Source organism: Crotalus tigris, unplaced genomic scaffold (genome assembly GCF_016545835.1).
Source record: "Crotalus tigris isolate CLP2741 ecotype Arizona unplaced genomic scaffold, ASM1654583v1 scf7180000020888.614114, whole genome shotgun sequence".
NCBI lineage: Eukaryota > Metazoa > Chordata > Lepidosauria > Squamata > Viperidae > Crotalus > Crotalus tigris.
Genome location: NW_024098239.1, coordinates 174,291 through 200,414, shown reverse-complemented (window position 1 = coordinate 200,414; position 26,124 = coordinate 174,291). Strand labels below are relative to the sequence as shown.

The 26,124-nt window shown below is 49.8% G+C and overlaps 1 protein-coding gene across 1 annotated transcript in view; it reads left to right on the top strand.

Annotated features, from left to right (window-relative positions):
• LMNA (lamin A/C) overlaps positions 1 to 23,670 on the top strand; it is a 51,051-nt gene extending 27,381 nt beyond the window's left edge. The window contains exons 2-12 of the mRNA XM_039368626.1: positions 19 to 175; positions 2,362 to 2,487; positions 3,133 to 3,303; positions 3,659 to 3,784; positions 4,347 to 4,567; positions 4,801 to 5,011; positions 15,946 to 16,053; positions 16,229 to 16,348; positions 17,570 to 17,665; positions 19,494 to 19,721; positions 20,908 to 23,670. Coding sequence (XP_039224560.1) covers positions 19 to 175; positions 2,362 to 2,487; positions 3,133 to 3,303; positions 3,659 to 3,784; positions 4,347 to 4,567; positions 4,801 to 5,011; positions 15,946 to 16,053; positions 16,229 to 16,348; positions 17,570 to 17,665; positions 19,494 to 19,721; positions 20,908 to 20,934 — 1,591 coding nt within the window. The 3' untranslated portion in view covers positions 20,935 to 23,670. The remainder of the gene's footprint in view (positions 1 to 18; positions 176 to 2,361; positions 2,488 to 3,132; positions 3,304 to 3,658; positions 3,785 to 4,346; positions 4,568 to 4,800; positions 5,012 to 15,945; positions 16,054 to 16,228; positions 16,349 to 17,569; positions 17,666 to 19,493; positions 19,722 to 20,907) is intronic.
• The last annotated feature ends 2,454 nt before the right edge of the window (positions 23,671 to 26,124 follow it).

Below are 26,124 nucleotides of genomic sequence, written 5' to 3'. Positions count from 1 at the left end.
TGCATCTTTCTCTTGCAGGGACACCAAGAAGAAAGGAGAACTGCTCACTGCCCAGGCCCGCCTGAAGGATGTGGAGGCCTTGCTCAACTCCAAAGAGGCTGCGCTCACCACCGCCTTGGGGGAGAAGCGCAATCTGGAGGGTGAAGTCCGCAACCTCAGAGGCCAGCTGGCCAAGGTAGGCCGGACACACCTGTGAAGATCCCCAACAGCCTCCCTGCTCTGCACTGGGGGGACCCTTGAGATGGGGGGGGCAGTTTCTCCTCCTGCGCCTCCATCCCTTGTCCATCTTTGGACTACCGGTTCCAAACTGTTATGCCAGGAGGAATGAGTTTGTGGGCCCAGGGAAACTATGCCTGCAAATGTCTGTTGTGCAGGAGGGGAGGGGCCCTTCTGCTGGGAGACCACCAGCTTTTCACCTCTTTCCCGGGCCAGCTCTTGTTCCTGCAGATTGCCAGCCAAGGCAATAAAGATGGCAGAGCCAGGCTTAGGCTGGTCGACCTTATTAGGCTTCCAAAACTGAAGGCAGGCTGGTGGTCTTTGAGTCCCCCCTCCCAACAATGGATCGGTGGGCTCCTGTTATGATTTTTATTTAGCCATGCTTTATTTTTTTGTGAATTTTGTAATTGTGAATTTAACCTGTGCTGTTCATAAGGAGGCCAAAACAGCAGCAAGATTTATAACCGTATTTCTTGAGCTTGGCAGTTGAATGATGGGTGGACTTCAACTCCCAGAGGGGAATTCTGGGAGTTGGTCCATCCATCTTCTACTTGCCAAGGTTGAGAATCATTGGTCCAACAATGGACCAACAGACCTATTGACTGTACTCAGCTGTGGCCCTTCAAAGGTAGACCACTCCTGGCCACGGTGCCATTGACTGTCCTGAATTTAGCCCCTTCATCGTTGAGGTTGCATTGCTCAGACATTCCCTCCCTCTGTCACTATAGGGCCCCAAACCCCTCCTCCCCCTGCTTTTCCTGCTTGTCTCTATGTCCGTCCTGCACCCTCTCTGAGATCTAGAATAGTAATCTGGATTTTACAATCAGCTTAATTTTACTGTCACTTTGCTCCCCAAACTGGCTGGGGGCCGGAAAAGCTCACCTGTGCAGGAGCCAGGTGAGGCCAGCAGGGGGCGATGGAGTCCACCATTTGCCAAGGCAGAGAGGAGGAATGGACAGTTGAAAAGCACAGCGATCCTTCCGTGCGGTGACCTTTAAGAGGACCTGGCTGGGTGGACTCTTGCTTCCATCATCCCCGACCATGGATCTGCCTCCCTGCCTGGGAGCATCTTCCATTTGCTTGTTTGTTTTTCTATAATTTTATTTATTTACATCCTGCCTTTATTATTTTTATAAACGACTCAAGATACCAAAATGCTCCTTCCTTCTATTTTCTCCAGCACAGCAACCCAGTGAGGTGGGCTGGGCTGAGAGAGAGGGACTGGCCCAAAGTCATCTGGAGGCTTTTATACCTAAGATGGACCAGAACTCCCAGTCTCCTGGTGATTGGCCCAAAGCCACCCAACTGGCATTCGTGCCAAAGTCTCCTGGTTGCTAGTCTGGTGCCTTCAACCACCAGATGAGACTGGCTTTCCTTCTGCTTTAGATCCCCTGAGTCCAGATGTTTTTCACTCCCTGCAGCCTTTAAGAGGACGGCAGGCTGTGCGGGAGAGAAGCTAAATCAGCATCAAAGGCTCGTAAACTTCATCTCTTAACTTGGAGAAAGGTGCCTTAAGATGATCGGGCTTCTTTGGAGCAAGCTGATGGGAGATACTTCCCATAACATACACACACACACACACACACACACACTGGGAGCATGGAGGAGCTGGTGGTATGGTAGGCAAGTTGGGCACCGATGGATCTAGAGCAGTTGGGGTCGAACAACCATTTCACGGGGGTCGCCAAACAACGCAGTCTGCCATTTTTTTCCCCCTTTTCCTTAGCTGTGCTCCTCCATTTTATTCTACTGGCTTTTGAAAGCCAATAGAATAGACTCTCTTGAATAGAGTCTAATTCTATTGGCTTTCAAAAGCCAATAGGAATTGTCCAGGCTGTCTCTGCCCTGCTGAGCCGCCAAAAGTCCCATTCTGCAAATGGTGCTGCACCAGTTGAGTAGTCCTCGACTTACGACCGGTTGAGTAGTCCTCGACTTACGACCGGTTGGGGGTCACGGCATTAAAAAGGTTGAGAACACTGATCTAGAGAGAGACGTCCATGAGACAGATGTTGAGGGCCCAGCCCAGTCACACAGCCTTAGCAGAGCCACCTCCTGCCACGTGGCCCTCCCAGCCAGCCAGGTGATCGGGGGCCATGTGCTCCCCCTTCCGTGCAGTGAGGGGGTCCCTTGTTTGTCCCCCTGCAGTTGGAGGTGGCCTTGGCCGACGTCAAGAAGCAGCTTCAGGACGAAATGCTGCAGCGGGTGGATGTGGAGAACAGGCTGCAGACCCTGAAGGAGGAGCTGGACTTCCAGAAGAACATCTACAGCGAGGTGAGTCCCAGAATGCAGAAGGGTCCCTTAGAGGTCACCTAGTCCAACCCCTTTAGGGTAGGAATCCGACACCGCCTTGGCTTGAAAAGTGACTCTGCTGTTTCATAGTTCTCATAGCCAGGAATTCCTCCTTGAGTTTGGGTCCCCCTCCATAAAACACCCACCCATCGGCCCTAGAGAGAGTAAATTCCTTCCTTTTCTAAAATAAATTTTATTATTAAGTTTCATTGTAAAATAAAAATACAGAAAAAACAAAAGTTAGAAAACAGACACAGAGAGAAAAAAGTGGCAGCTTCCAACTTTTTCAGGACGGTGACATACAACCCCCCCCCCGAGCTTTACGCTTCACGTTTCACGCCATTTCAGTAACCACAGAACCATCCTAATCACCAGAACCTAAACCACAGATAGTCGGTCTCCATGGGCTGGGAGACGGAACTCGCCATCCTGCCTTGGGGCAGGCAGTCAGCCCAATTCATGCACTGGGTGGCCTTTTCGCCCCACATCTCCCCACAGAGGAGCTGGGGCTGCTGGATCACGGGGGCAGTGGGTTGGGGCTGGAGGGGGCAGGTCACGGTTGGAGGGAGTTGTGCCTTCTTGCCAGTCCTGGGATGCCCTGCTCACCCGCTGCCCCGCTGTCCGCAGGAGCTCCGGGAGACCAAACGCCGCCACGAGACGCGCCTGGTGGAGATCGACAGTGGGCAGCAGCGTGATTTTGAGAGCAGGCTGGCCGATGCGCTGCAAGACCTCCGCAGCCAGCATGAAGCCCAGGTCAATCTCTACAAAGACGAGCTGAAGAAGACCTACATGGCCAAGGTAGCGCACCTGGGGGGTGGACTCCCACTCCCATCATCCCCAAGCTGGCACACTTTGGTCAAGGGCTGTTCTGCTGCCCCCCCCCCTTGAGAAATTCTCAAGGTCAGATAATCCCACCTGGTCTTCCTCACCTGAAGTTTAAGAGGACGGCGGGCGCTGGGGCAGGATCGGGGCCTTGCCAAGTCAGGCTCCTAGCCTGGGGAAAGGAAGCTGCCTGAAGGGGGGTTCCTTGGGTTGGGGAACAGGGGCACCCCGCTCCTGCCCTGCAGAGCAGCCCAGGGCAGCCTTGAGGACCGGCCACTTTGAAATAAGCCAAACTCTGCCATCTCCAGAATGCTATTTCTAATCTTTGCAGCTGGAAAATGCCAAGCAGTCGGCCGAGAGGAACAGCAGCATGGCAGGGGCGGCTCACGAGGAGCTTCAGCAGACCCGGATTCGCATTGACAGCTTGTCCGCCCAGCTCAGCCAGCTGCAGAAGCAGGTAGGGGTCTCCTGGGGGAGGGTGGAGGTGGGGAGGGAGCCGCTGGTCTCCCACCTGCTCCGACCACCGTTTGGTCTCCAGGTGAGGAAATCTCACCTTTTGTTTTGCAAGTAGGAAGCGCCGCCCAGGTGCTTCAACTCACTTTGTGGTACCTGTTCCTGGGTCTCCCTTTGAAGATTTTGGGTGGTTTACAGGTAGTCCTTGACTTACAACCATTAGTATAGCGACCGTTCAATGTTACAGTGGCACTGAAAAAAAAAGTGACTTAAGAGCAGTCCTCACACTTGCGTTGTCCCTTCAGTCACATGATCAACCGGTCTGGATTTACAATGGTTACAGCATCTGGGATCACTTGATCACCATTAAGGACCTTCCCAGCTGGCTTCCAACAAGCAGAGTTAACGGGGGGAGCCTGATTCGTTTAATGACTACATGATTCACTTAATGACCTTGCAGATCTCTCTCCCTCTGTGAAGCCCCCACTGATCCTTCCCAGATGGGGTCTGCTCGCCTGGCTTTCTGTCCAGGCACCCACTCCTCTCTTGCCTTCCTCCCCACCCAGCTGGCGGCCAAGGAGGCGAAGGTGCGGGACCTGGAGGACATTCTGGCACGGGAGCACGAGACCAGCCGCCGCATCCTGGCAGATAAGGAGCGGGAGATGGCCGAGATGCGGGCCCGCATGCAGCAGCAGCTAGACGAGTACCAAGAGCTGCTTGACATCAAATTGGCCTTAGATATGGAGATCAACGCCTATCGAAAATTGCTGGAAGGCGAGGAGGAGAGGTGGGGCTGGTGGCCTGGGCAAAGTTTGCCATCCCCTGCAGAGGGGGGACCATTTTGGGGCCCTCCTAGGACAGGTTGGGCAGACCGTTCAGGCAGAAAGATCACTTTGGCTTGAGCGCTTCTCCTAGCATGGAGGGTGGGCAGCGCAGCCCTCCTGGAACGAAACCTGTTTGCTGTGGGGAGCACAGGTGCATCCATGTGGCCTCAGCCCCCCACCTCTCTTTTTCCCCCAGGTTGCGCCTCTCCCCCAGCCCCTCCTCCCAGAAGAGCAGCTCGCACATCCGTGTCACTTCTTCCGCCCAAAGCTCCACCAAGAAAAGGAAGCTGGCGGACAGCGAGAGCCACACCAGTTTCTCCCAGCATGCCCGGACCAGAGGCCGTGTGGTCGTGGAGGAGGTGGATCTGGAGGGCAAATTTGTCCGGCTGAGGAACAAGTCCAATGAGGTGGGTGCCGGTCGTGGCAGGTTGCCGATCCAGAACCCCTGGGCCAAAGGGGGCTGAGGAAACCATTTGGTCCTGGTGTCAACGTGAATTTAGGATTTCTTTGATTTCAAAATGTTGTTGACCCTCTATCATAATGGGCTGCAATATAAATGCTGATTTTGGCCTTACAGGCAAGGTCACTTCCGGTTTCAGCAAGCTACAATGAAACAGGGTGGATCTGCCTTAGCGGTTGGGGAGTTCCAGTTCCGCAGTGACTGGATTTATGATGTGTTTGATGGGAAAGGGCCCTAATTTCTTAGAAGGTTGTAGTGATTGCAAAAACCTATAGCTAGGTAAACTGTCCTCAGTGTGGAAAGGTTTGGGTTCTATTCTTACCTGCTCAAGTTTTATAGGTGTTCCTGGCTTCATCTAGAGCCTTTCTGACTATTGGCCAATTGTTTTGCAATTGGTTCATCCATTTCTTAGGGCAGTGATTCCCAATCTTTTCTATCCCCTGCACCCCTAGAATGCTTCTGATATATTCTCACACCCCTTACAAAAAAGTTCAAAGTAACGGGAGCGAATTATGCATATACACTATAATTTTGAAACTTCTAAACCCAAATTTTCGCACCCCCTGGAATATCGTCTAGCATCCCCGGTTAGAAACCCCTGCCTTAAGTGATGGGATGGTGGGCTCATTGGTCGACAGATCAGGCATTGGTATAAACACTTTGTTCTGTGGCTACTTGAAAGGGGGCGTATCCTGTGCTGCAATGGACAGTATTGTTATATGCTACTTCAGCAAATGGCAAGAGATCAGTCCAATAGTCTTGCTGGTAGTTGATGAAGCAACTAAGGTGCTGCTCCAGAACTGAGTTTGTTCTGTCCTCCCATTCATTTGAGGATAGTGACTAGAACTCAAGCCATGTTCTGTGCCCAATAGGTCCAGAAAGGCCCTCCAGAATTTTGAGGTAAACTGGACATCTCTATCTGAAATTATAAGTTGGGGGGCTCCATGCAATCGGTAGATATGTTGGAGGAACATTTTAGTGAGAATCTTGGCAGTTGGGATCTTCTGGCATGGGATGAAGTGGACCTGTTTTAAGAACAAGTTGGTTATGACCCAAATGACCATATTTCACGCATTCTCCGGCAACAACAACAATAATAATAAACTTGGAAGGGACCTTGGAGGTCATCTAGTCCAACCCCCTGCTCAGGTAGGAAACCGTATATCATTTCAGACAAATGGCTGTCCAGTCTCTTCTTAAAAACTTCCAGTGTTGGAGCATTCACCGCTTCTGGAGGCAGGCTGTTCCACTGGTTAATTGTTCTAACTGTCAGGAAGTTTCTCCTTAGTTGCTTCTGTCCTTGATTAGTTTCCATCCATTGCTTCTTGTCCTGCCTTCAGGCGCTTTGGAGAATAGCTTGACTCCCTCTTCTTTGTGGCAGCCCCTGAGATATTGGAACACTGCTATCATGTCCCCCCTCGTCCTTCTCTTCATTAAACTAGACATATCCAATTCCAGCAACTAATTTTTATATGTTTTAGCCTCCAGTCCCCTAATTATATTTGTTGCTCTTCTCTGTACTCTTTCTAGAGTTTCAGCATCTTTTTTACATCGTGGTGACCAAAACTGGATGCAGTATTCCAAGTGTGGCCTTACCAAGGCATTGTAAAGTGGTATTAATACTTCACGTGATCTTGATTCTGTCCCTCTGTTAATGCAGCATAGCATTAGGAACCGCTCGTCTTTCTCTAAAGCTTGTTTGAATGCTGTTAAGGCATCACTGTCTAGTGGCATGGGGGTTCTCTTCTGTGCTCTTGTAATCACCGTGGCTGGTAGCTGCTGTGCTGGTAATAACGGCGTGACTACATCTGCTTTGGTGCTCTTATACTGCAACATTCTAGATAAGGCATCAGCTAAATTCTTCCCTCCTGGCAAGTAGTGGAGAGTAAAATTGAACTGATGCTTGCTTGGGATACAACTTTCTAGGCATTTTGAGAGCTTCTAAGTTTAATCCATACCTGGAAAGGGATTTTGATCCCTTCCAGGAAATGCCTCCAGGTGAGAAAGGCCCAGTATACCGCATAAGCTTCCTTCTCCCAGACCACCCAGTGTTGTTCGGTTTCTGATCATTTTTGGGAGGTGTAGGCGCAGAGTTGTAATTAGCCCTTCTCGTTCTTTTGGAGTAACACCACTTCCACTGCTACATCGCTGACATCAGCTTGAATTACGAATCCCTTCTCTGGGTCTGGATGTTTTAATATAAGATCCGCCACGAAAAGCCTCTTTTAACTTTTCGAATGCCGCCTGGCACTCCGTACTCCATTTTAGAGGCTGTCTTGTTTTTAATAGGTTTGTGATAGGTAAGGCAATCGGGGCCAAGGAAGGGATGAATTGCTAGTAGAAATTCGCAAAACCCATAAAGCTTTGTAGTTGCTTTCGGGGGCAGGGGCTGCCCATCCCAGAATGGCGCATACCTTTTCCAGATCCATTTCCACTCCGTCATGCGAGATCCGATAGCCCAGGTAATCAATTTTCTCCTTATGCAGCTCGTACTTTGATAATTGCACACAGAGTTTGGCTGCCCCGAGCTTGTTCAGGATTGCCCTGACCAATTTCACGTGTTTGGCTTTCGTTTTGGTGTAGATTAATATATTGTCCAGATATTGATTCTTGATTCTAACTCGATTCTTGATTCTAACTCGGTGGTACACCTCTTGCAGGTCTAGCCTGTAAAATACTTTTCCTTTTAATTGGTGGGCCAGCATGTCTTTCATGAGGGGCAAGGGGTCCACATTTTCCACTCATACTGCATTCAAACCTCTATAGTCCACACAGAGATGAAGAGTCCCATCTTTCTTCTCTCTGAACAGCACGGTTGCAGCCACTTGGGTTCTGGCCCACTGGATGAATCCGCAGGCCAGATTTTTATAAATGAACTAGTGTAGTTCAGTTAATTCCCTGGGGGGGGGTCATTGAATACACCTTTAGTAGCTTAGCCCCTGGGTTGATTTCAATGGCGCAGCCTATGGGTTAGTGTGGGAGGGGCAGTTCATCCGAATTTCTTTTGCTGAAAACCTCAGCCAAATCACGATAATCTCTAGGTGTGGTCTGCAGGGCCTAAAATGGCCGCTGTTTCCCAGGTTTCTTCTCTTCCTGACAGGCAGCCCTTGTTGGGTAAGGGATTCTTCTCTTTGGGGAATTTTAAGTGTCCGATTCTCCAGCCTACTAGTGGATTCCATTTCTTCAGCCATGCCATCCCTAGGACAAGAGACCACTCCATTCCAGGAGCCATGATGAAAGTGAGTCTCTGAGTGGCTTCCCATGATTAGCCCCAGGGGTTCCATGGCCAGAGTAGCCGGGAAGCTTCCTGCAATGGACCCATCAAGTTGGCAGAATGCAATGGGTTTTTTTAGTTTTCTTAGCTGGACACCCAACTTCCTACTAGGGCTGAGTGACCAGACACCGAGTGCGCCCTGAGTCTAAGAGGGCGGTTAGGGCCACCTTCCCCTCTCTGCCCAGAACTAAGAGTTCTAAGGGCATGGTTATTGGCGCGATCGGCCCACTTACAGGGGGGTCGTTGTCGTAGTCACTCTCTGGCATCCCTGGTTCGTCCTCTGGTGGGGTCGGAGTTCCATCCCTGGGTTTTGGAGTTGGGCGGAACTTCATGACCTCAGTGCTCCTCAGGGCCGTGTCTTTTGGGCGCTGGTTGGCTTCCCTACAGGTTTGGTTGGCTTCCCTACAGAATGCCAGTTGTCTTTCTTGATCAGAGTGTTACTGCACCACTCCACAGCTCAATGTCCTTCTTTCCACATTTGAAGTAGGCTGTTGAGTGTACCGGCGCAGCCAAGGCTTTGGTTATCTCCCCCTTCATTTCCGGTGGAGACCATTTCCACGCTTTCCCAGAGTGGTACAGGTTGCGATTCTGATAGATATCCACTTCCTCGGCCAGGATGCACCATTCATGCAGCCATGCTTCATCCTTATGACCGTTGCCGTGTCTCATGATCAGCTTTTGCAAACTGCTAAATCTGGGGGGGATAACCTGCTCTCCAAAGCGCCTGAAGGCATGACAAGAAGCAACGGATGGAAACTAATTGTAAGGACCCACCCCACTTTGCATCTTAAGAAGACAGAACTCTTGGAATAGTTCTTCCAACAGGTGTCCTTTATTAAGAGAAAATGGTTGCAGGCATTCTAGACAGGACTTGGAGTCCAAGCTCTCCCATTCAAGGTTTTAAGGGGTTCCCCAGTAGCCCAACCCAATCACCCCCTTCTTCCAGCGACAGTCTCAGGCATTACACTCCCACCCCCTTTTCCTTACTGCCTGCTGGATGGAGACTTCAGAGAGAACTACATGAAAGTAATAGCCCCATTGTTATGGTTAGTCCTTTTGGTGATATACACATACAGTTCCTTTGAAGTGTACCGAAGGAAGTGAGGGCCATAAAGCCCCTTTGTTCACCCCCTTCCCTTCATCGTATGACAGAATCCAGAGAAGGCAGTAATGGGGTTTTCTATAGTTGATAACTAGAGATGAAATATAATTGGATTCTGACATCCTGCCCCCTCAAAAATAAGACAGATCCACCTGAAAGAAAACAAAACAGGTGTAAAAGTTAGTCAGGCTTGTTAGGATATTCTGTGTGAAACTTGTTTAATAGCTTCGGGGCTCTGACATGGCATTTATGGACCCACTCGTTTTGTGAGGCAGGGAGGTGTTTCCAGGCAACTAGGTACTGAGTTGCTCCATGATATCTCCTAGAGTCAAGGATTTCCTTTATTTCGAAGTGTTGTTCACCCTCACCATGATTGGAGGTGGGGGGGGATTTTTGGCCGTAAAGGTGACTGACGCTCTCTTTTCAGCAAGCTGCAATGAAAAATTGGGCATATTTGCCTGAGATTTTTGGGTAATTCTAATTCTACTGTTACTGGGTTTATGATTCTTTTAATTGGAAAAGGCCCCATATATTTTGGTCCAAGTTTTTTACAGGGCTATAGGGACTTGAGGTATTTTGTAGATAAGTACACCATTTCTCCTATAATGAATGGTGTAGGCTCAACCCTTTTTTTATCGGCTTGTGCTTTGTATGCCTGCCTGGCTTCATCTAGTGCAGTGGTTCTCAACCTTTTTAATGCCGCAACCCCCCAACCAGTCGTAAGTCGAGGACTACTCAACCAGTCGTAAATCAAGGACTACTCAATTGGTGCAGCACCGTTTGCAGAATGGGACTTTTGGCGGGCTCAGCAGGGCAGAGACAGCCTGGACAATTCCTATTGGCTTTTGAAAACCAATAGAATTAGACTCTATTCAAGAGAGTCTATTCTATTGGCTTTCAAAAGCCAATAGAATAAAAGGGAGTAGCACAGCTAAGGAAAAGGGGGGGAAAATGGCGGACTGCGTTGTTTGGTGACCCCCATGAAATGGTCGTTTGACCCCAAATGGGGTCCCGACCCACAGGTTGAGAACCACTGATCTAGTGCTTTTCTGACTATTGGCCAGGTGTTTTGTAATTGTTCCATCCATTCTTTCAGTGATGGGATTGCCAGTTCCTGTGGGGTTAATTCTGGCATGGGGTTGAAACTTTGACCGGTGACTATTTGAAAGGGAGTGTAACCTGTGCTGGAGTGGACTGCATTATTGTAAGCAACTTCTGCGAAAGGGAGTAGGTCCGTCCAATTTGTTTGCTGAAAATTAATAAAACATCTTAAATATTGCTAAAGTACTGAATGACAACGTTCTGTTTGTCCATCCCCTTGTGGATGATGGCTAGATGTCAGTCCCTGAGTGGTCCCTAAGAGGGATAAAAATTCCTTCCAAAATGCAGACCTAAATTGCACTCCCCTATCAGAGATGATGCGTTGGGGTGCCCCATGCAATCTGTAAATGTGCTGGACGAAAAGTTTCGCTAAGGCTTTTGCGGTGGGAATCTTTTGGCAAGGGATAAAGTGCACCTGTTTGGAAAACAAGTCCGTGACCGTCCAGACAACAGTATTCCCATTGCTTTCTGGCAATTCCACTATAAAATCCATGGCTATTTCCCTCTAGGGGGCTGAGGGATTTGCCACTGTTTGTAATAGTCCTGGCAATTTCCCGTGCAACCTCTTTGGGCAGCTGGCTACGTAGCTTTCTATGTCCTTTTTTATGGATGGCCACCAAAATTGCCATTAAATTAAATGTAAAGTTTTTACAAATCCAAAATGCCCTGCTGATTTTGTGTCATGGCAAAGCTGCATGAATGTGATTCTTTGGGTTGTTGGTATATATAACTTTTCCCCTACCCAAGGCAACCCGTCTCTCATTGTGCACACATTTTTGCTTTTCTGGAACCATTCATCTGTTTCCAAACTTTTCCGGAATTCAATTCCAGTTTGGCTGTCCAGTTGTGGTTTTAATTTAGCTTGGGTTCTTGTGGTTACTGGTGCTGCCAGTTGTGACTCTGCCACCATTGGTTTAGAGTCTGTGGCTCGCATGCTGTTATATTGGGGCATGCATCTGCTAGGAAGTTCTTTCTCCCTGGTAAATGTTTGAGCTTAAATTGGAACTGGTGAAAATGCTGGGACCAGCAGGCTTGTTTGGGATTGAGTTTCCTGGGCGCTTTCAGGACTTCCAAATTTTTGTGATCAGTCCACACCTGGAAGGGGATTTTGTTGCCTTCCAGGAACTGTCGCCACGTGAGTAATGCCCAACGTATCCCATATGCCTCCTTCTCCCATACGGGCCAGCGCTGTTCTGTTTCCGTGAGTTTCTTGGATGTATATGCACAGGGTTTCAATACTCCATCATCGTTTTCTTGTAATAGAACAGCCCCCACTGCCACATCACTTGCATCCGCCTGTATTACGAAGGGCTTATCCATGTCTGGGTGCCTTAGTACTGGTTCGGCAGAAAAAATTCTCTTTAGTCTCTCAAACACTGCTTGGCACTCCATTGTCCATGTTAGTGGCTGGCTAGGTTTTACTGAGGATGCTCCCTTCGTTTTTAGTAAGTTAGTGAGGGGCAAGGCTATCTGGGCAAATGAGGGGGTGAATTGGCGGTAAAAGTTTGCAAAGCCCAGGAAACTTTGTAGTTGCTTTCTTGTGCGGGGTGGTGCCCAATCTAATACTGCTCTGACCTTCTCTGGGTCCATTTCAATGCCCTGGGGGGATATGCGATAGCCTAGGTAGTCTATCCTTTCCTGGTGGAATTCGCATTTTGAGAGTTTGGCATACAGGTGGGCGGCTCGCAGTTTCTTTAAAACCGCTCTGACAAGGTTGACATGTTCCGCTTTTGTTTCAGTAAAGATAAGAATGTCGTCCAAGTAAACAAGGACCCCCTTAAACAGGTGCTCCCTTAGAACGTCATTGATTAATTGCATAAAGACTGCAGGGCCCCCTTGTAATCCTAATGGCAAGACTTTGAATTGATAGCACCCAATGGGGCAGTTAAATGCGGTCTTCCATTCGTCCCCTTCCTTAATTCTCACACGATAGTAAGTTTCCCTTAGGTCTAGTTTAGAAAATTTTTTCCCTTTCGAGAGGTGTGACAGCATGTCTTTCATGAGGGGCAGAGAGTATAGGTTGCTTTCACTGATAGTATTCAGGGCCCTATAATCCACACATAAGCGTAAAGAGCCATCCTTCTTCTCTCTAAAGAGGACCGGGGCAGCCACGTTAGGCTTGGCTGGCTCAATGAAACCTCTCTCTAGGTTTTTTTTAATGAATCTTTCCATTTCCTCCTTCTCCTTTGGGCTCATGGAGTATAATCTGGGCTTCGGGAGGTTTGCCCCAGGCTTGAATTCAATGGTACAGTCTGTGGGTTGGTGGGGGGGAGCTCATCCGCCCTCTCCTCACTGAAAACTTCAGCAAGGTCTCTGTATTCCTCTGGTATTTCTGTTAGTCCCTTTTCCTCTCCCATGGATGCTTTTTCTATTCTTGATTCTGGTAGCCCCCCTTGGGGTTTTAAGTCCATAGGGTCCCCCTTCGGGAATTTGATTTCTGTCATCCTCCAATTTACCCAGGGGTTCCATTTTTTTAACCATTCCATCCCTAGGATCATTGGGCATTCCATGCCTGGGGTCACCACAAATGTTATGTCCTCCTCATGTTTGCCCAGGGAGAGGTGTATTGGTAGAGTGGCTAGGGTAGCGGGCACCCCCCCTGCTATGGATCCATCTAACTGGCCAAATGAGATTGGTTGTTCCAGTCTCCTCGACGGAATGCCCAGATTCCCCACTAGTGTCGGGCTAATGAGGCAGCAGGTGCAGCCAGAGTCTATTAAGGCTTTCACCTTCACGGCTTCGGTCATGGCGGGAATTAATATAGTCACTGTCTTGAGGATGGGTGCGATGCGTCCACTTACCAGGGGTTCGCCCTCTGAGCTGTCATCTGAGGCGTCCACCGGCCCTGCGGTATAGGCTGGAGTTCTTTCCCCCTGATGAGCAGAAGTGGGGGTTCCACAATTTCCATCATTCTCATGGCAGTTTCTTTTGGCTTAGCTGAAGACTTTCCGGATTTGGTGATCGGGGATCTGTCTGGGTTGTGCTGGGGGGCTTTGGAGCGGTATTCTACAGCTCGATGCCCTTCTCTTCTGCACTTGAAACACCCCATTTGCTTCTTGGCTGTAGCCAATGATATCACTGGTTCGTGTGTCAACTCAGGCAGGGCCCGGAAGTGAGGGCCATAAAGCCCCTTTGTTCACCCCCTTCCCTTCATGGTATGACAGAATCCAGAGAAGGCAGAAATGGGGTTTTCTATAGTTGATAACTAGAGATGAAATATAATTGGATTCTGAACTAATCAAGGAGAGAAGCAACCTGGAACTAAAGAGAAACTTCCTGACAGTTAGAACAATTAATCAGTGGAACAACCTGCCTCCAGAAGCGGTGAATGCTCCAACACTGGAAGTTTTTAAGAAGAGACTGGACAGCCATTTGTCTGAAATGGTATAGGGTTTCCTGCCTGAGCAGGGGGTCAGACTAGATGACCTCCAAGGTCCCTTCCAACTTTATTATTATTAGTATTATTATTATTAAAGTTGAGGGTCTGAGACCTGGAGTCGGTGGGTTGGAGGGCATAAACTGATTCTACTAGCAGTGACCTATGGAGCTGGAAGAGGCAGTCATATCTTTGTAGAGTGGACTCACCCAAGGTCCTGTGCAGCCTCTTTTTAAGGTGGCCCCGTAAACATCCGATGGGAAAGAAAAGGGAAGTGATGCGTAAGAGTGGAGGGCAGCTGTGCTAGGAATAATAAATCCTACTCTAGTTTAAAGATTGAGCTTTTTTACTTATTTATTTAAATGTATGGGCCACCCAACTCCATGATAAATGGAAGATAGCCCAACTTAGGTTTTAATAGCAGAGAATCTCTGCAGCTCAGTCTCGAACTGTGGGGTCCTCGGTGCTCTCTGAGCTTGGTGGTTTTCTGGCAGACATTATGACCCAGCTAGGTAACATCATCAGTGTTAGAAGGAAGTGGGGTTTGGTCTGTGTTTATGAACAGTAGTTTGCCCCGCCAGTGATTCTGGGGAGGGGGGGGTTCTCTTTGGTGGTTCCTACATTGTTTTCTGCTTGCTTGTCTGCTTATCTGATGCTGCCTGCCATAGGGGACGTGTTTGCTCTGGTGATGTTACCTAGTTGGGTCATGAAACATCTGCAAGAAAACCACCAAGCTCAGAGAGCACCAAGGACCCCACAATTTAGGTTTTGTTCTGGCCTCCTTGCTCCCTTTTTGAGCGGAGCCCCCCCCCCCCGGCCAGCCATCAGAAACCTGGGAAAGGAGAGGGCTTCCCTCCCTCTGAACACATTGAGGGTTTCCTTGAGTTTGCAATTGTAAGCGGTGATGGCTGGATTCTGCTAGAGCCGAAGTACCTGGCAGGATGCAGGTTGCCTTCCCAGCTTCCGAGAGCTGGCTGTGCTTTGTGGCTCCCACCAGTGAAGTCTCACTGGGATGGAGAACTTTTTTATATAAAAACTTTCTTAAAGTTTTGAAGAAGCAAGATAAAAACCAGCAAGAACTAACAGAGTAAAGAGAGAAGAGAAAAGAAAAGAGGAAAAGAAGAAAAAGACAAGGACAAGAGTGCAGAAGAAAAAGAAAAAGAAAACATAAAGAAGCCGCTTCAGATTTTCTCTTATAAGAGTTATTAAGTACAGATGTAAATTAATTTCTCACTCCCTGATTACTTAACATTTACTTAACATTTTTCTATCTTCTATTTCTTTTCTAATCATCAAAGCCAGGGATGGACAACTTAGAGGAGGAGCTGGCTGCAGCTCTTTGAGATTGGGACCAATCTGGAGAAAGTCTTCCAATTTCACTTTAAGATTGTGTGTGTGTGTGTGTGTGTGTGTGTGTGTGTGTGTGTGTGTGTGTGTGTGATGATTCTTTTGACATGTTCCTGCAATTGTTTGCAGTGTTTTCAAAGCTCAGCCCCCAAATACAGAGCTGCAGGCACTTCTCTCCTAAAATGCATGTACTTCGGGACTGAAACTTCATAGTCTTTGGAGACATTCTCCCTGGAACAAAATAGTTGTAACTTTGAGTAATAGATTCCCCCAAAATGTCCCAAAGCTGCTGTTCAAAAGATAACTGGACTTTCTTAACATTTTTCCTCACAAACATTTCACTTCTCATTCAAGAAGCTTCTTCAGTTCTGAAGCTTCTTGGATGAAAAGCAAAACACATTCAAGGAAGAGGAGACGTCCAGTGGCCTTTTGAACAAACCCTTTGGAACAACTATGACCTGCATGCTTGAAGATCTCCATAAACATGCTGAAGAAATGCAGATTCCGGGTGAGCAGAGTGGTCGAGTCTCAGTTATCGGTGGAGGCGAAATGGGGTCAGCTTAGGAAAACCTCAGAACTGCCTCCCTTTTGGCTAGCCCAGCCCCCTGGCTGGCCTGGCATCCCTTGGGCCACCCAACCCCCGTAGATGCCTGCCACGGCTCCTCTTTTGTGCCTTCTTAGGACCAGCCCCTGGGAAACTGGCAGATCAAGCGCCAGAATGGAGAAGACACCCCCATTTGCTACAGGTTCCCTCCCAAATTCACCTTGAAGGCCGGCCAGCTGGTTACGGTGAGCAGCAGCGGTGGGCTTGGTGGGCAGGAACGGTTGGGGTCCCGGGTCGGGAGAAGCGGCAGGGGGCATGAGGGGACAGGAGGAGCCCTCCACCCCTCTGGTGCCTGTGCCAGCCGCAGGGAGCTGCTCTGCAAGGGTGATTGACCTCTTCTCTTCCTTCTCCTCCTGCAAGATCTGGGCTGCTGGCGCGGGGGTGTCCCATAACCCCCCCACGGACATGGTCTGGAAGAACCAAAGCTCATGGGGCTCCGGCGACAGCTTGCGCACCGCCCTCCTCACCTCCAGCGGGGAGGTAAGGGGGCTGGCACTCAGGGGTGGGTGGGCAAAGGGGTAGAGCATTATTTATTTGTTTAATTAATTTAATTAATCTACCTCTGTATTGCGTAATTAATCACGCTGTCCAGAGTATCTGTCAAGGTCGTCCTTTTGGTGCTCGAAGAAAAGCTGGCAAACAGGAACGGGAGACAAACGGCAGTTTTAATCACTCCGTACAATGATTAAGTCAGCACTGGGAGTAAAATGCCCCCAGTGCCTTGTATGGGCTACGCGCACACACCCCACCCTCATAAGTCCTGTCCCACCCCTCAAGCCAACATCCGGTCCTAAATGAGCAGCGAAACGGCCGGAATGTCAGCGCCTCCCAGTTCCAGCCAGCTCCGAGATCTGTCCGCACGCCGGCACCAGCCAGCGACGGCAGCCTCTTCCCAGCCGGCAGGTGACGGCCCCGGGAGGCGCAACGGCGGCTCCCTCCCAGCCGGCAGATGTCGGCCCCGCGAGGCGTCTTAGGACTGCAATGGCGAGGGCTGCTGATTGGCGGCAGAGCAGGCGAGGGGCGGCTGGGCGGCGACCGAGTAGCACCCGGCTTCCCTCCTGCTCGAACAGATCAGCCTCGTGGGGCTCGACAGTATCCCAGGATGGCCTACAAATACAATAAAAACAGAGATAGAAAAACAGTTAGAAATATAGGAGGAGTTATAATTACACAAAAATAAATGGCCTATTATGGATGCATAATTGTAAAATGTCTGGGGGCTACTCTCCTGGTTGCCTCTTTTCCTCATCTGGTGGATGTAGGCCCCCCTCCCCCCAATTTTCTTTCCTAAAAATTCCCCTTCCCGCCAAATAAATTCTGGAAATCAGGATGATGCCTTTGTGACTTTTTTCATTCCCCTTTAATTCTGAAACAATTCATAAGCCTGTCAAAACAAATAAGCAAGGGGAGGGGGCGTCACATGGGACCCCAGGGACTAACCTGTCAGTGGATACATCCTTGCACTTTTCTTGGTGCCAGCACGGAAGGGGCTTTCCCCTCCTGGTGTGGGGAACACACGTTGTGGCCTGGAGCTTCGCTAAGGATGGCCCTGGGCGCAAGGCGCTCTTCCTGCCTGCCCGCCTGCTTTCCTGTCTTCCTTCCCGGCCCGGCTGCTGCCCCCCCAAATCCTGCTGCGCTGGGATGGCCCAGTATCAGCCCTCCCATTTCTTCCTCTTTCTCTCCCTCCCTCCCTCTCTCCAGGAGGTGGCCATGCGGAAGCTGGTGCGCTCAGTTATGGAGAATGACGGTGATAAAAAGGAGGATGAGGATGGCAGCAGCCACGGCCAACATCACCATGTGAGTTTGGGGGGATGGGAGGGGGGCATCTGCTTGCTCCTCGGGGGCCGGGTTAGCAAGCATGATGTCATGGTTCCAACAGACAGAGAAAAATAAAGCAGAATTCCAAGGCTTGCAAATTCCTCAAAGAACATGTTTATTAGTTACAAAGTATCGGCAGCTCAAAAGTGAAACCAAGTCTGAAGATACACTAACAATTCCCCAATACAAAGTTAAGAAATCCCACCCCTAAAGCTATGCAGGTAACTACGTTCCCCAATACATCTTCTCGGCGGGCTTTTTACCTAACGCCCAGCCTGCAGTCCCAGGAGCAGCCGTTGACCTTGGTTCCCACAGGACAAAAGATTATTTTGACTAGTGAAGCACCTGGCAAACTCTCTCCCTCCGTTCTATGTGGCAACTGAAAATGAGCAGGAATAATGGCTGCAGCCATGCTCCTTCGTAGAGTTGACTCATGACTCAGCAGCAGTTGGAGCGGTCTTTAAAAATGCAAATGGCTTTAGTTGTGGGTTGAGCTGCAAAGAATGACAGTGAAAGCAAGCATACATGTGAAATAATCCTCAGTTTTAACAATTAATTAATCTCAGGTGCACAAATTGAAATATTTATATACTTCTTTTTGCTTGGGTTGCAAAGAATTTTAGTAAAGCCAGTAATTATTTATGTATCGTTTGTTTTATTAAATTTATATGCCATCCGTGTCACTGACTCAATCAACTCTGGGTGCCTGTCCCTTTGTTTGGAGACTAGACCAGTGATGGTGAACCTTTTAGAGACCGAGTGCCCAAACTGCAACCCAAAACCCACTTATGCATCGTGGAGTGCTGGGTGGGCGTGGCCCATTGGATGGGTGTGGCCCATTGGGTGGATCTGGCCCATTGGATGGGTGTGGCTGCGGTGGTAACGGCAGACTGGGTGGGACTAAAAAGTTCAATCAATCAATTCCAACTTTGCAAGATCTTTTTTTTTCCCGTGAGAAATTGAAATTGACTGATCAAACCTTTTTTTTTTTTTTTTGCACATGGCGGCGGAGGCCTAAAGCGAAAAGGTTTTATAGAACCCAGCTGAAGGCCTAGGACTAGGGCGACGGTGCGCGTGCCCACAGAGAGGGCTCTGAGTGCTGCCTCTGGCACCCGTGCCATAGGTTCGCCACCACTGGACTAGAGGAAAATGATATTAGGGGATCTCTGGAATCAGAAAATGGAATCTTCCCAAGTATCGGGGTACTTAAAAAATATGAAATAGACATCTCTTAATCAAAACCTGAAATCAGAATAATTGAAGTATTTCCTTTGTGTGTATTAGACACTTCAGACAATGTTGGAAAGTCAGTTTAGCATTCAACTGGTTAAGGTGCTCGCGCATTTAACAGGTGTGTAAATTTAACAAGCACGTTAAATAGAAAAATGTCTTTAGCCTCAGTTCCAGTCTGATTCTTTATTTCTGGAATAATTAGATGTAATTTCCACACCAGGCTGTTTGAGGTTTCTAAGCCCCACAGCCAGCCAGTTTCAAGAGGAATCGTGTCCTTGCAAGATACAAATCGGATAGAAGAGAATGCTTGTAGCTCGGGGTTGAACTGTGGGGTCCTTGCAGCTCTCTGGGCTTGGTGGTTTTCTTACAGACGTTTCATTATGCAATTGGGTGACATCTTCAGTGTGCTGATGAAGTTACCTAGTTGGGTAATGAAACGTCTGCAAGAAAACCAGCAAAGCTCACAGGGCACCAAGGACCCCCCAGATATGAACCTAACATCTCCAGCCACAGAGGGAGTCCCGGTCCGGATGGTGCCAAGCTTTGCCTCTAATCGTCTGTCTTCTGCTTCCAGAGCTGCGGCAGCGGAGATCCGGGCGAGTACAACCTGCGTTCCCGTTCGGTGGTGTGTGGCACATGTGGGCGGCCAGCAGAGAAGTCATCTGGGGGCACGAATGTGTCTACCACCTCCTCTTCCTCCAGCCTGACCGTCACGCACGGCTACCGCAGTGGGGGCACCAGCCTCGGGGAGAGCCTCCTGCCCCATTCCTACATCCTGGGCAGCTCTAGCCCACGCCACCAGGTCAGTCCAGGGGCCGCCCCCGCAGGCAGGCATCGTCCTGGCCCGGAAGAGGTGGCTTTGTGGGGGGAGCCCTCCCTCTGCGAGCGGCCACCCCCTCCTCCCCTTGCCGGGAGTGCGTGACAAGGTTTTTGTGCTTTAAAATGCCTCCAGGCAGGCAGAGAGTTGGCTGTGGGCATCCCAGAGCCTCCTGGCACCTCCTGTGCCACACAGGGCTCACCAGCCAGGGCATTTTGGAAAGCCTGAACAGCGTGCCACGGGGGGGGGGGGGGCTGAGGACCCTGAGAGGTTGCATTCTGGGTCTGCAGAGTTCCCATGAGAACAGTCAACCCCAGTTGGCTTTGTGCCCAGGGCTGTATGCCTTCTCTGGAATGGTATGAGGTTTCCTGCTGGAACAGGGGTTGGACTAGAAAACCTCTGAGCTCCCATCCAGCCCTCTGTTTTGGTGGAACCCTCTTGGAGGTGGCTGGAACAGGGGAGGTACAGTTTGGGTATCATGTCTCGCCCCCTCGCATGATGACCTGGGGGTTCAGACGGCTCCTTGGGGCTGGACACTCCTGTGTCGAGGTTTGGCATGAGGACAGCTTTGTGTGTGTGTGTGTTTGTGCATGCGTGGGCGTGCAGTGGGCAGAGCCAGTCTGTGCAGCCAGCACACTGTCCACGGACCCCCATCTCTCTGTTCTCCCAAGCAAATGGAAGTGATCGTCCAAAGTGCCCCTGAGCTGAAAACATTTTGCACTCTGAAAAATGGTTTAATAATTGTCTCCCCTGTTCCTCCCTGGCATTCAGGAACTTGTGCAGATGTTGGGTGCCGAAATGGGGCTGGAGAGAGGTTGGAGCACACAAAGACAGTCTTAGTTGGGGGAGGAGCTGTTTTTCTTCTGGGCCAGGGAGGTCAATGTGTTCCTGCCCCATAAGCATTTTGGACCAGCAGCCACATCTGGGTCTCCCACGTCTTGCTTCCTGGCATTTTGGGAAAGGCCCAGTTCTGGATCAGCCCTGACTCAGTACAACGGCTTCCCTCCAGAAGATGGGGCTGCTCCGTCAGTGGAGGCTTTTAAGAAGAGATTGAACAGCCATTTGTCTGGAATGGTAGAGGGTCTCCTGCTTGAGCAGGGGGTTGGACTAGATGACATCTGAGGTCCCTTCCAACTCTGTAATTCTGTATTCTCTCTTTCTCTCCCCATAGGAACCATCCAATTGTAGCCTCATGTAGTTGTCCGATGTTTCCTGCTTGAAGTCCCTCTCCTTTTGATGTTATAAAATTTTCTATAAACACATTTGCATATCTATACACAATTTCTCTATATATGTATACACACACACTGAAGATGCTTCAGGAGTTTTTTTCAAGAAGGGGGGAAAGGTCTTTTTTGTATCACAAAATTTTAAAAGGAGTCCTGCCAAAAAGAAAAGAAGAACTATAATTTTAATATTTTTCTTCTAGTACGGGAAAGCGTGCAAATAGGCGTTATGGATACGGGTGTGTGTGTTTCCTTGAATACCAAAGCTTTCTTTTTGAAAAACCAAAAAAAAAAACCTTTCAAAGTTTTTCTCCTCCTGGGTCAGTGTTTGTCAACCTCATCAACTTTTAAGAGGGGTGGACTTCAACTCCCAGAATTCCCTAGCCAGCCAACATGTTGAAGTCCACCCATCTTAAAGTTGACGAGGTTGAGAAACACTGCTCTGAGTTAAACTCTTTAAATGCACTTAAATCTCCCTGTGAGGGTGTTAACCACTAACTAACTATGGTTAACTCCTTGCCTTGCTCCCCGGCAATCCATGCACTTGAGCGGAAGAGTCCAACTCTCTTGAAGACACTACAAGCCAAGAGTTGGCCTTTGTTTACATTTTGAAAATGGAAGGGACACTTTCATGCTGAACCCATTTTGGTTTGCAATGATACATGGGGAATGTCCCATATCGAACCTAGGGTTCTCAACCCTGGCAAGTTTAAGGTGGATGGACTTCAACTCCCAGAATACCCCAGCCAGTATGGGCGACTGCGGCATCCTGGGAGTTGAAGTCCACCCATTTTAAAATTGCCAAGATTGAGAAACATACAGTCCACTCCAGCCCAAATCAGGTTGTTTAATACCTGCATTAAAACACTTTAAAACATAATAATTCAATAATTATCCTTATTTTAGTCAGGTGTTTCAGAGAAGTCATCTCTGGTTCCATTCAGGATGACTTTGTGCTTTTTAACAAAATTCAATTCTCCCTGCAAAAAAGCCGGCCCGCAGTCCAAACCGATCCACGTGACGGCCTGCGCCACAGTTTTAGGCTGAAATTAAGTTTACAGCCACTCTTTGCTTCAAGGAATGTTTACCAGAAAGTTAGAAAGTGCCTTGTTTTCCAGTGTGGCCTTTCCCGTCCTCCCTTGGGAGAAGAGAAGCGCCTTTAGATGCTTCTTGACCCGCTTCGCTTCGGTGGCAATGCTGATCTCTCCGCCCGGCCCCTCGCCCAACCCTACCAATGGCGCACGGTGCCTGGGCATGTCTAGAGTGCCTTGCCGTGGCAGGGGATGTAGACGTGGGCTCCCCGTGTCCGGCATAGGAACAGCGCCTGGGCTCCAGACAGCCTTCCAGGGCTCCAGAATGGCGAGGAATGACTTGAGAAAAGGGCCCCCAGTTCCCTGCTGGGGGATCCAGTCCAGGGGGAGAGGCGGGTCTTTGGCCTGCAGCTCCTGCTTGAGACGGAGCCTCTGCCTTTTGGCCGTGGGGGGGGGGGAGAGGGAGGTGCCAGCTATGCTTTCCAAAAGGGGCCCCACTCTGCTCCTGCAGGAGGACAGGTCCAGGTCTTCTCCTGGGCTTGGAGCCGAGGTCAGCAGTCCCGTTTGGTAGCTCCTGTAGGGGAATGGAAACATTAGCTTAAAGCTCTGCCGGCTGGGGAATTCTGGGACTTGAAGTCCACCCTTCTTAAAGTTGCCCAGATTGAGAACCCCCCCTTAAGGTAATGTCCTTCAGCCGGATGCTCCTCAGCTGTTGATTGGTGGCTGGCCTCCTGACCCAGGAGTCCAGAGCGTCTCTCCCTTGGACACCTCCTGCCCCAGAGGATCCGTTGGAGGGATCCCTCCCCCACCATCCTTTTGGAGGGGCTGTCCTGGGCCCTTCCCCCTTGAGAATTTGCTGGGAAAAGCGAACCCTCTTGTGGGGAGGGACCTGGCGTCTCACAAAAGGAGGGCAGATAATGTCTCCCACTGGCCAGTTGCTGCTTTGGCTTCCTGGGAAGGAGGAGGAGCTGGAGCGCCCCGTGGATGGCCTCTGCCCCCCCTTCCAGGTATGTCCCATGTGCCTGGTGGGGGCAAGCCTGAAGCCCCACCCCACCCCTGTCCAGAAAGTTGGCCCAGAATAGACGGTTCTTTCTCTTTCTCCAGAGTAGGAAGCAGCTGCAATTCTCCAACTTCTGCTCTTGCCTCCCATGGGGGTCTCCCCGGCCCCCCTTTTGGGGCAGCCTCCTCTTTCTCCTGCCATTCATCCCTTCTGCCCTCGCAGAGAGACACCCTTCTGAGCGCTGCCTCTTTCCTCAGGAACGCTGGCAGGCTTGAGCACCCACGGCTGCTGTGGGGCGCCCTGCCTCCTTCGTGGGGACAGCAGCCTGCCTTTAAATTGAGGGGCTGGGGAGGGGAGGAGGGGAGGGCACCAACCAAACATAAAGCAGCCCACTGCTTGCTCCTGCCTGGTGCAGATGCTTGCTGATTGAGGGGGGGGGTTTCTTCTGTGCTCCACCTGGACCCAAGGCTTTGTCCTCTGCTTGCTCGCTCTTTCTCCGTCTTTCTGGGAAAGGGCACCACTGGGAGCAGCTCTTTGGAGAAGCCTCTCCTTTTAATTTGGGGTGCTGTTAATTTGGGGCGCTGTTGGGTGGGTCTGCCAAGGCCTGCTTTGCTGATCTGATGGCAATTGTGCAGTATTTCTGTATTTTCTTAAACCAATATAGTTATACAAAAAGATGGATGTTGTCTTTCTTTCATGGGGGGGTTGCTTGGGTTGAGGTTCCCACCCCATGTGGATCTCCCCACTGGGAGGCAGGGTCACTCTGGTGTTTGGGTCACCACACTGCCTGTGCACAGACAACCTCAGCCATTGGGATGCTGTCTGAGGATGGAGGATGCGACCCATAGAAAAATGCCTCTGGGCTGGAATGAAGCCGGCGGCTGGAATGAAGCCGTAGTCGTCCAGACTACGGCAGGAGAGTCCCGAGACCCAGACTTCAGCCCCCCACAACAGCCCCCCTGCTCTTTGTGGAGGACATGTCCTACCAGGCAAGGCCAGGCGGCCCCTGAACCCGGTCAAGATGATTGGTGGGAAGACCTGCCAATCCATCCGCAGTGCTGACTCACCTGGAGGAGAGAACTGAAGGAGGCGGGCAAGGTGCTGGGCTCCAGGTGACCTGCCTGCTTCCATCATCCACTTCAGATGCTCTGGCTGCAGGAAACCGCAGACGCTCTCGGTGGCCGCCAGTTTCCTCTTGGTCTGTGCCAGCCTCTGATGGGAACGGACCACGAAGAGGGTCTCCTTCCCTGCCCTTCCCATGGCGTGGTCCTCCTCAAAGGCCCCCAGGGCAGGACAAGAAAGAAAGGGTGGAAGATCCAGCCTGAAACTAAGGAGGACTTTCCTGACAGTGAGAACGATTGGCTATCTTGCTTCCCAAGGTTGTGGCTGCTCTAGCCCTGGGGCTTTTGAAGGACAGCCACTTGTCCAGAGTGGTAGAGAGTCTCCTGCGTGAGCGGGGGGCTGGACTAGAAGACCTCCGAGGTCCCTTCCAACTCTGCTATTGTGTACTCTATGGTGACAGCCCTTCCTGCTCCTCATCCTGCCCTGTTCTCCCCCCAGACCTGCCCCTTGGGAGGAGAGTGCTGGCTGGAGGTGGGCGAAGGAAGAGGCTGTGCAGGGGTGGAAGCTGTCCCTTAAAGGAGAAGGGAAGGCATGCTGCTGTTTTGATTTTAAGAGCGACCTTGGATCCCAGGAGCAATAAATCAACCAGGTGGCCGGGAGATCTTGGTTTTAAAACAGTGTTTCTCAACCTTGACAATTTTAAGGCACGTGGACTTCAACTCCCAGAATTCCACAGCCAGCGTCCACATGCCTTAAAATTGTCAAGGTTGAGAAACACTGCTTTAAAGGAACCTGCAGCCCACTGTAGTTGATCCCACGTGGTGGACTTCAAAAACAATGTAATCAACCCAGAGCACTGCTAAAAGGAGCTCTTTTTGCCACATATTGGCGGCACAATCGCAAACAATGGCTACAAGGAGAAAATACAGACATTCTATTTATGTGTGAATTATTTATTAAATTTAGAGTCTGCTCATCTCTCACCGAGGGGCCTGGACGGTGTACAAGTGAAATATTAAAACATAAAAACTATATAAAAATTACATAAGAGGCGAAGACAGTTTAAACCCGGAACTAAATGCCAGCACGGCTCCCTTAAAGTCTTAGGGAAGATCTGGAAATAAAAATGATACACACTGGAATGGGAAGCCCAGGCTAATATGCTGGGGCTGTTGGTGTCAGAAAAGCTAAAGCTTGAGAGTGGTTGGGCAAAATGTTCAGAATTTTAAAAAAAAGATTCTTTAGATATGTTCAAAAAAAAAAAAAACAAGAACAATCGATGCAGAGCTGCTTAATGAAGACAGCTAGATGTTGATAGTCATTAATATAAAAAAGCAGAGAGATTTTAACACCCATTTTGGTTCAATTTTACGCACAAAAAACCTCCGAGAAATTGAAAAATGAGGTTAAAGTTTATCTCAACCAGGAAATCCACTCTGAGGGTTTCTCTGTGCCCCAGTCCCCCTCTCTGCCCGATCCCCCTCACGGTGCGTGTTGTTATGGGGGGTATAATAGGAAAAGGAAGGTGTGTTGGATATGTTCACCGCCTTGAATTATTTGCAATAAGAAAGTGAGATACAAATAAATCCTGACTCTTGAAACAGGCCATTTCACAGGTGGGGGCAGTGCATCTGAGGGAGGGTCCTGGGATCTGGCCAATCCCCTGTGGGTTACTTTGAAGAAATTGGGGGGGAGGAGGCAAAGAAGTACCAGGATCTTGCCAAGCTGGCCTCTTGTTTTTTGATCAGTTCGTGGGAATGTTGGAGACCCTGGTGATTTTGCAGGTGTTCAAGCCCAGGTGCATTTCCCCCCCCCCCCAGGCTCTTTCTCTCTCACCTGCTCTCCAGCAACTTTATCAAAGAACCCCAGAATTTAGCAAATCAGCAAAGAACGGAAGGAGACATCAAAGGCTCAAAACCTAAACTCCGTAAGGCAGTTTTCAACTTACAACCTTTCTTGCCACAGTTGTTAAGTGAATCACTGCAGTTCTTAAGTTAGTAACACGGTTGTGAAGTGAATCCGGGTTCTTCCCCGTTGAATTGGCTTGTCAGAAGGTTGCAAAAGGGGAT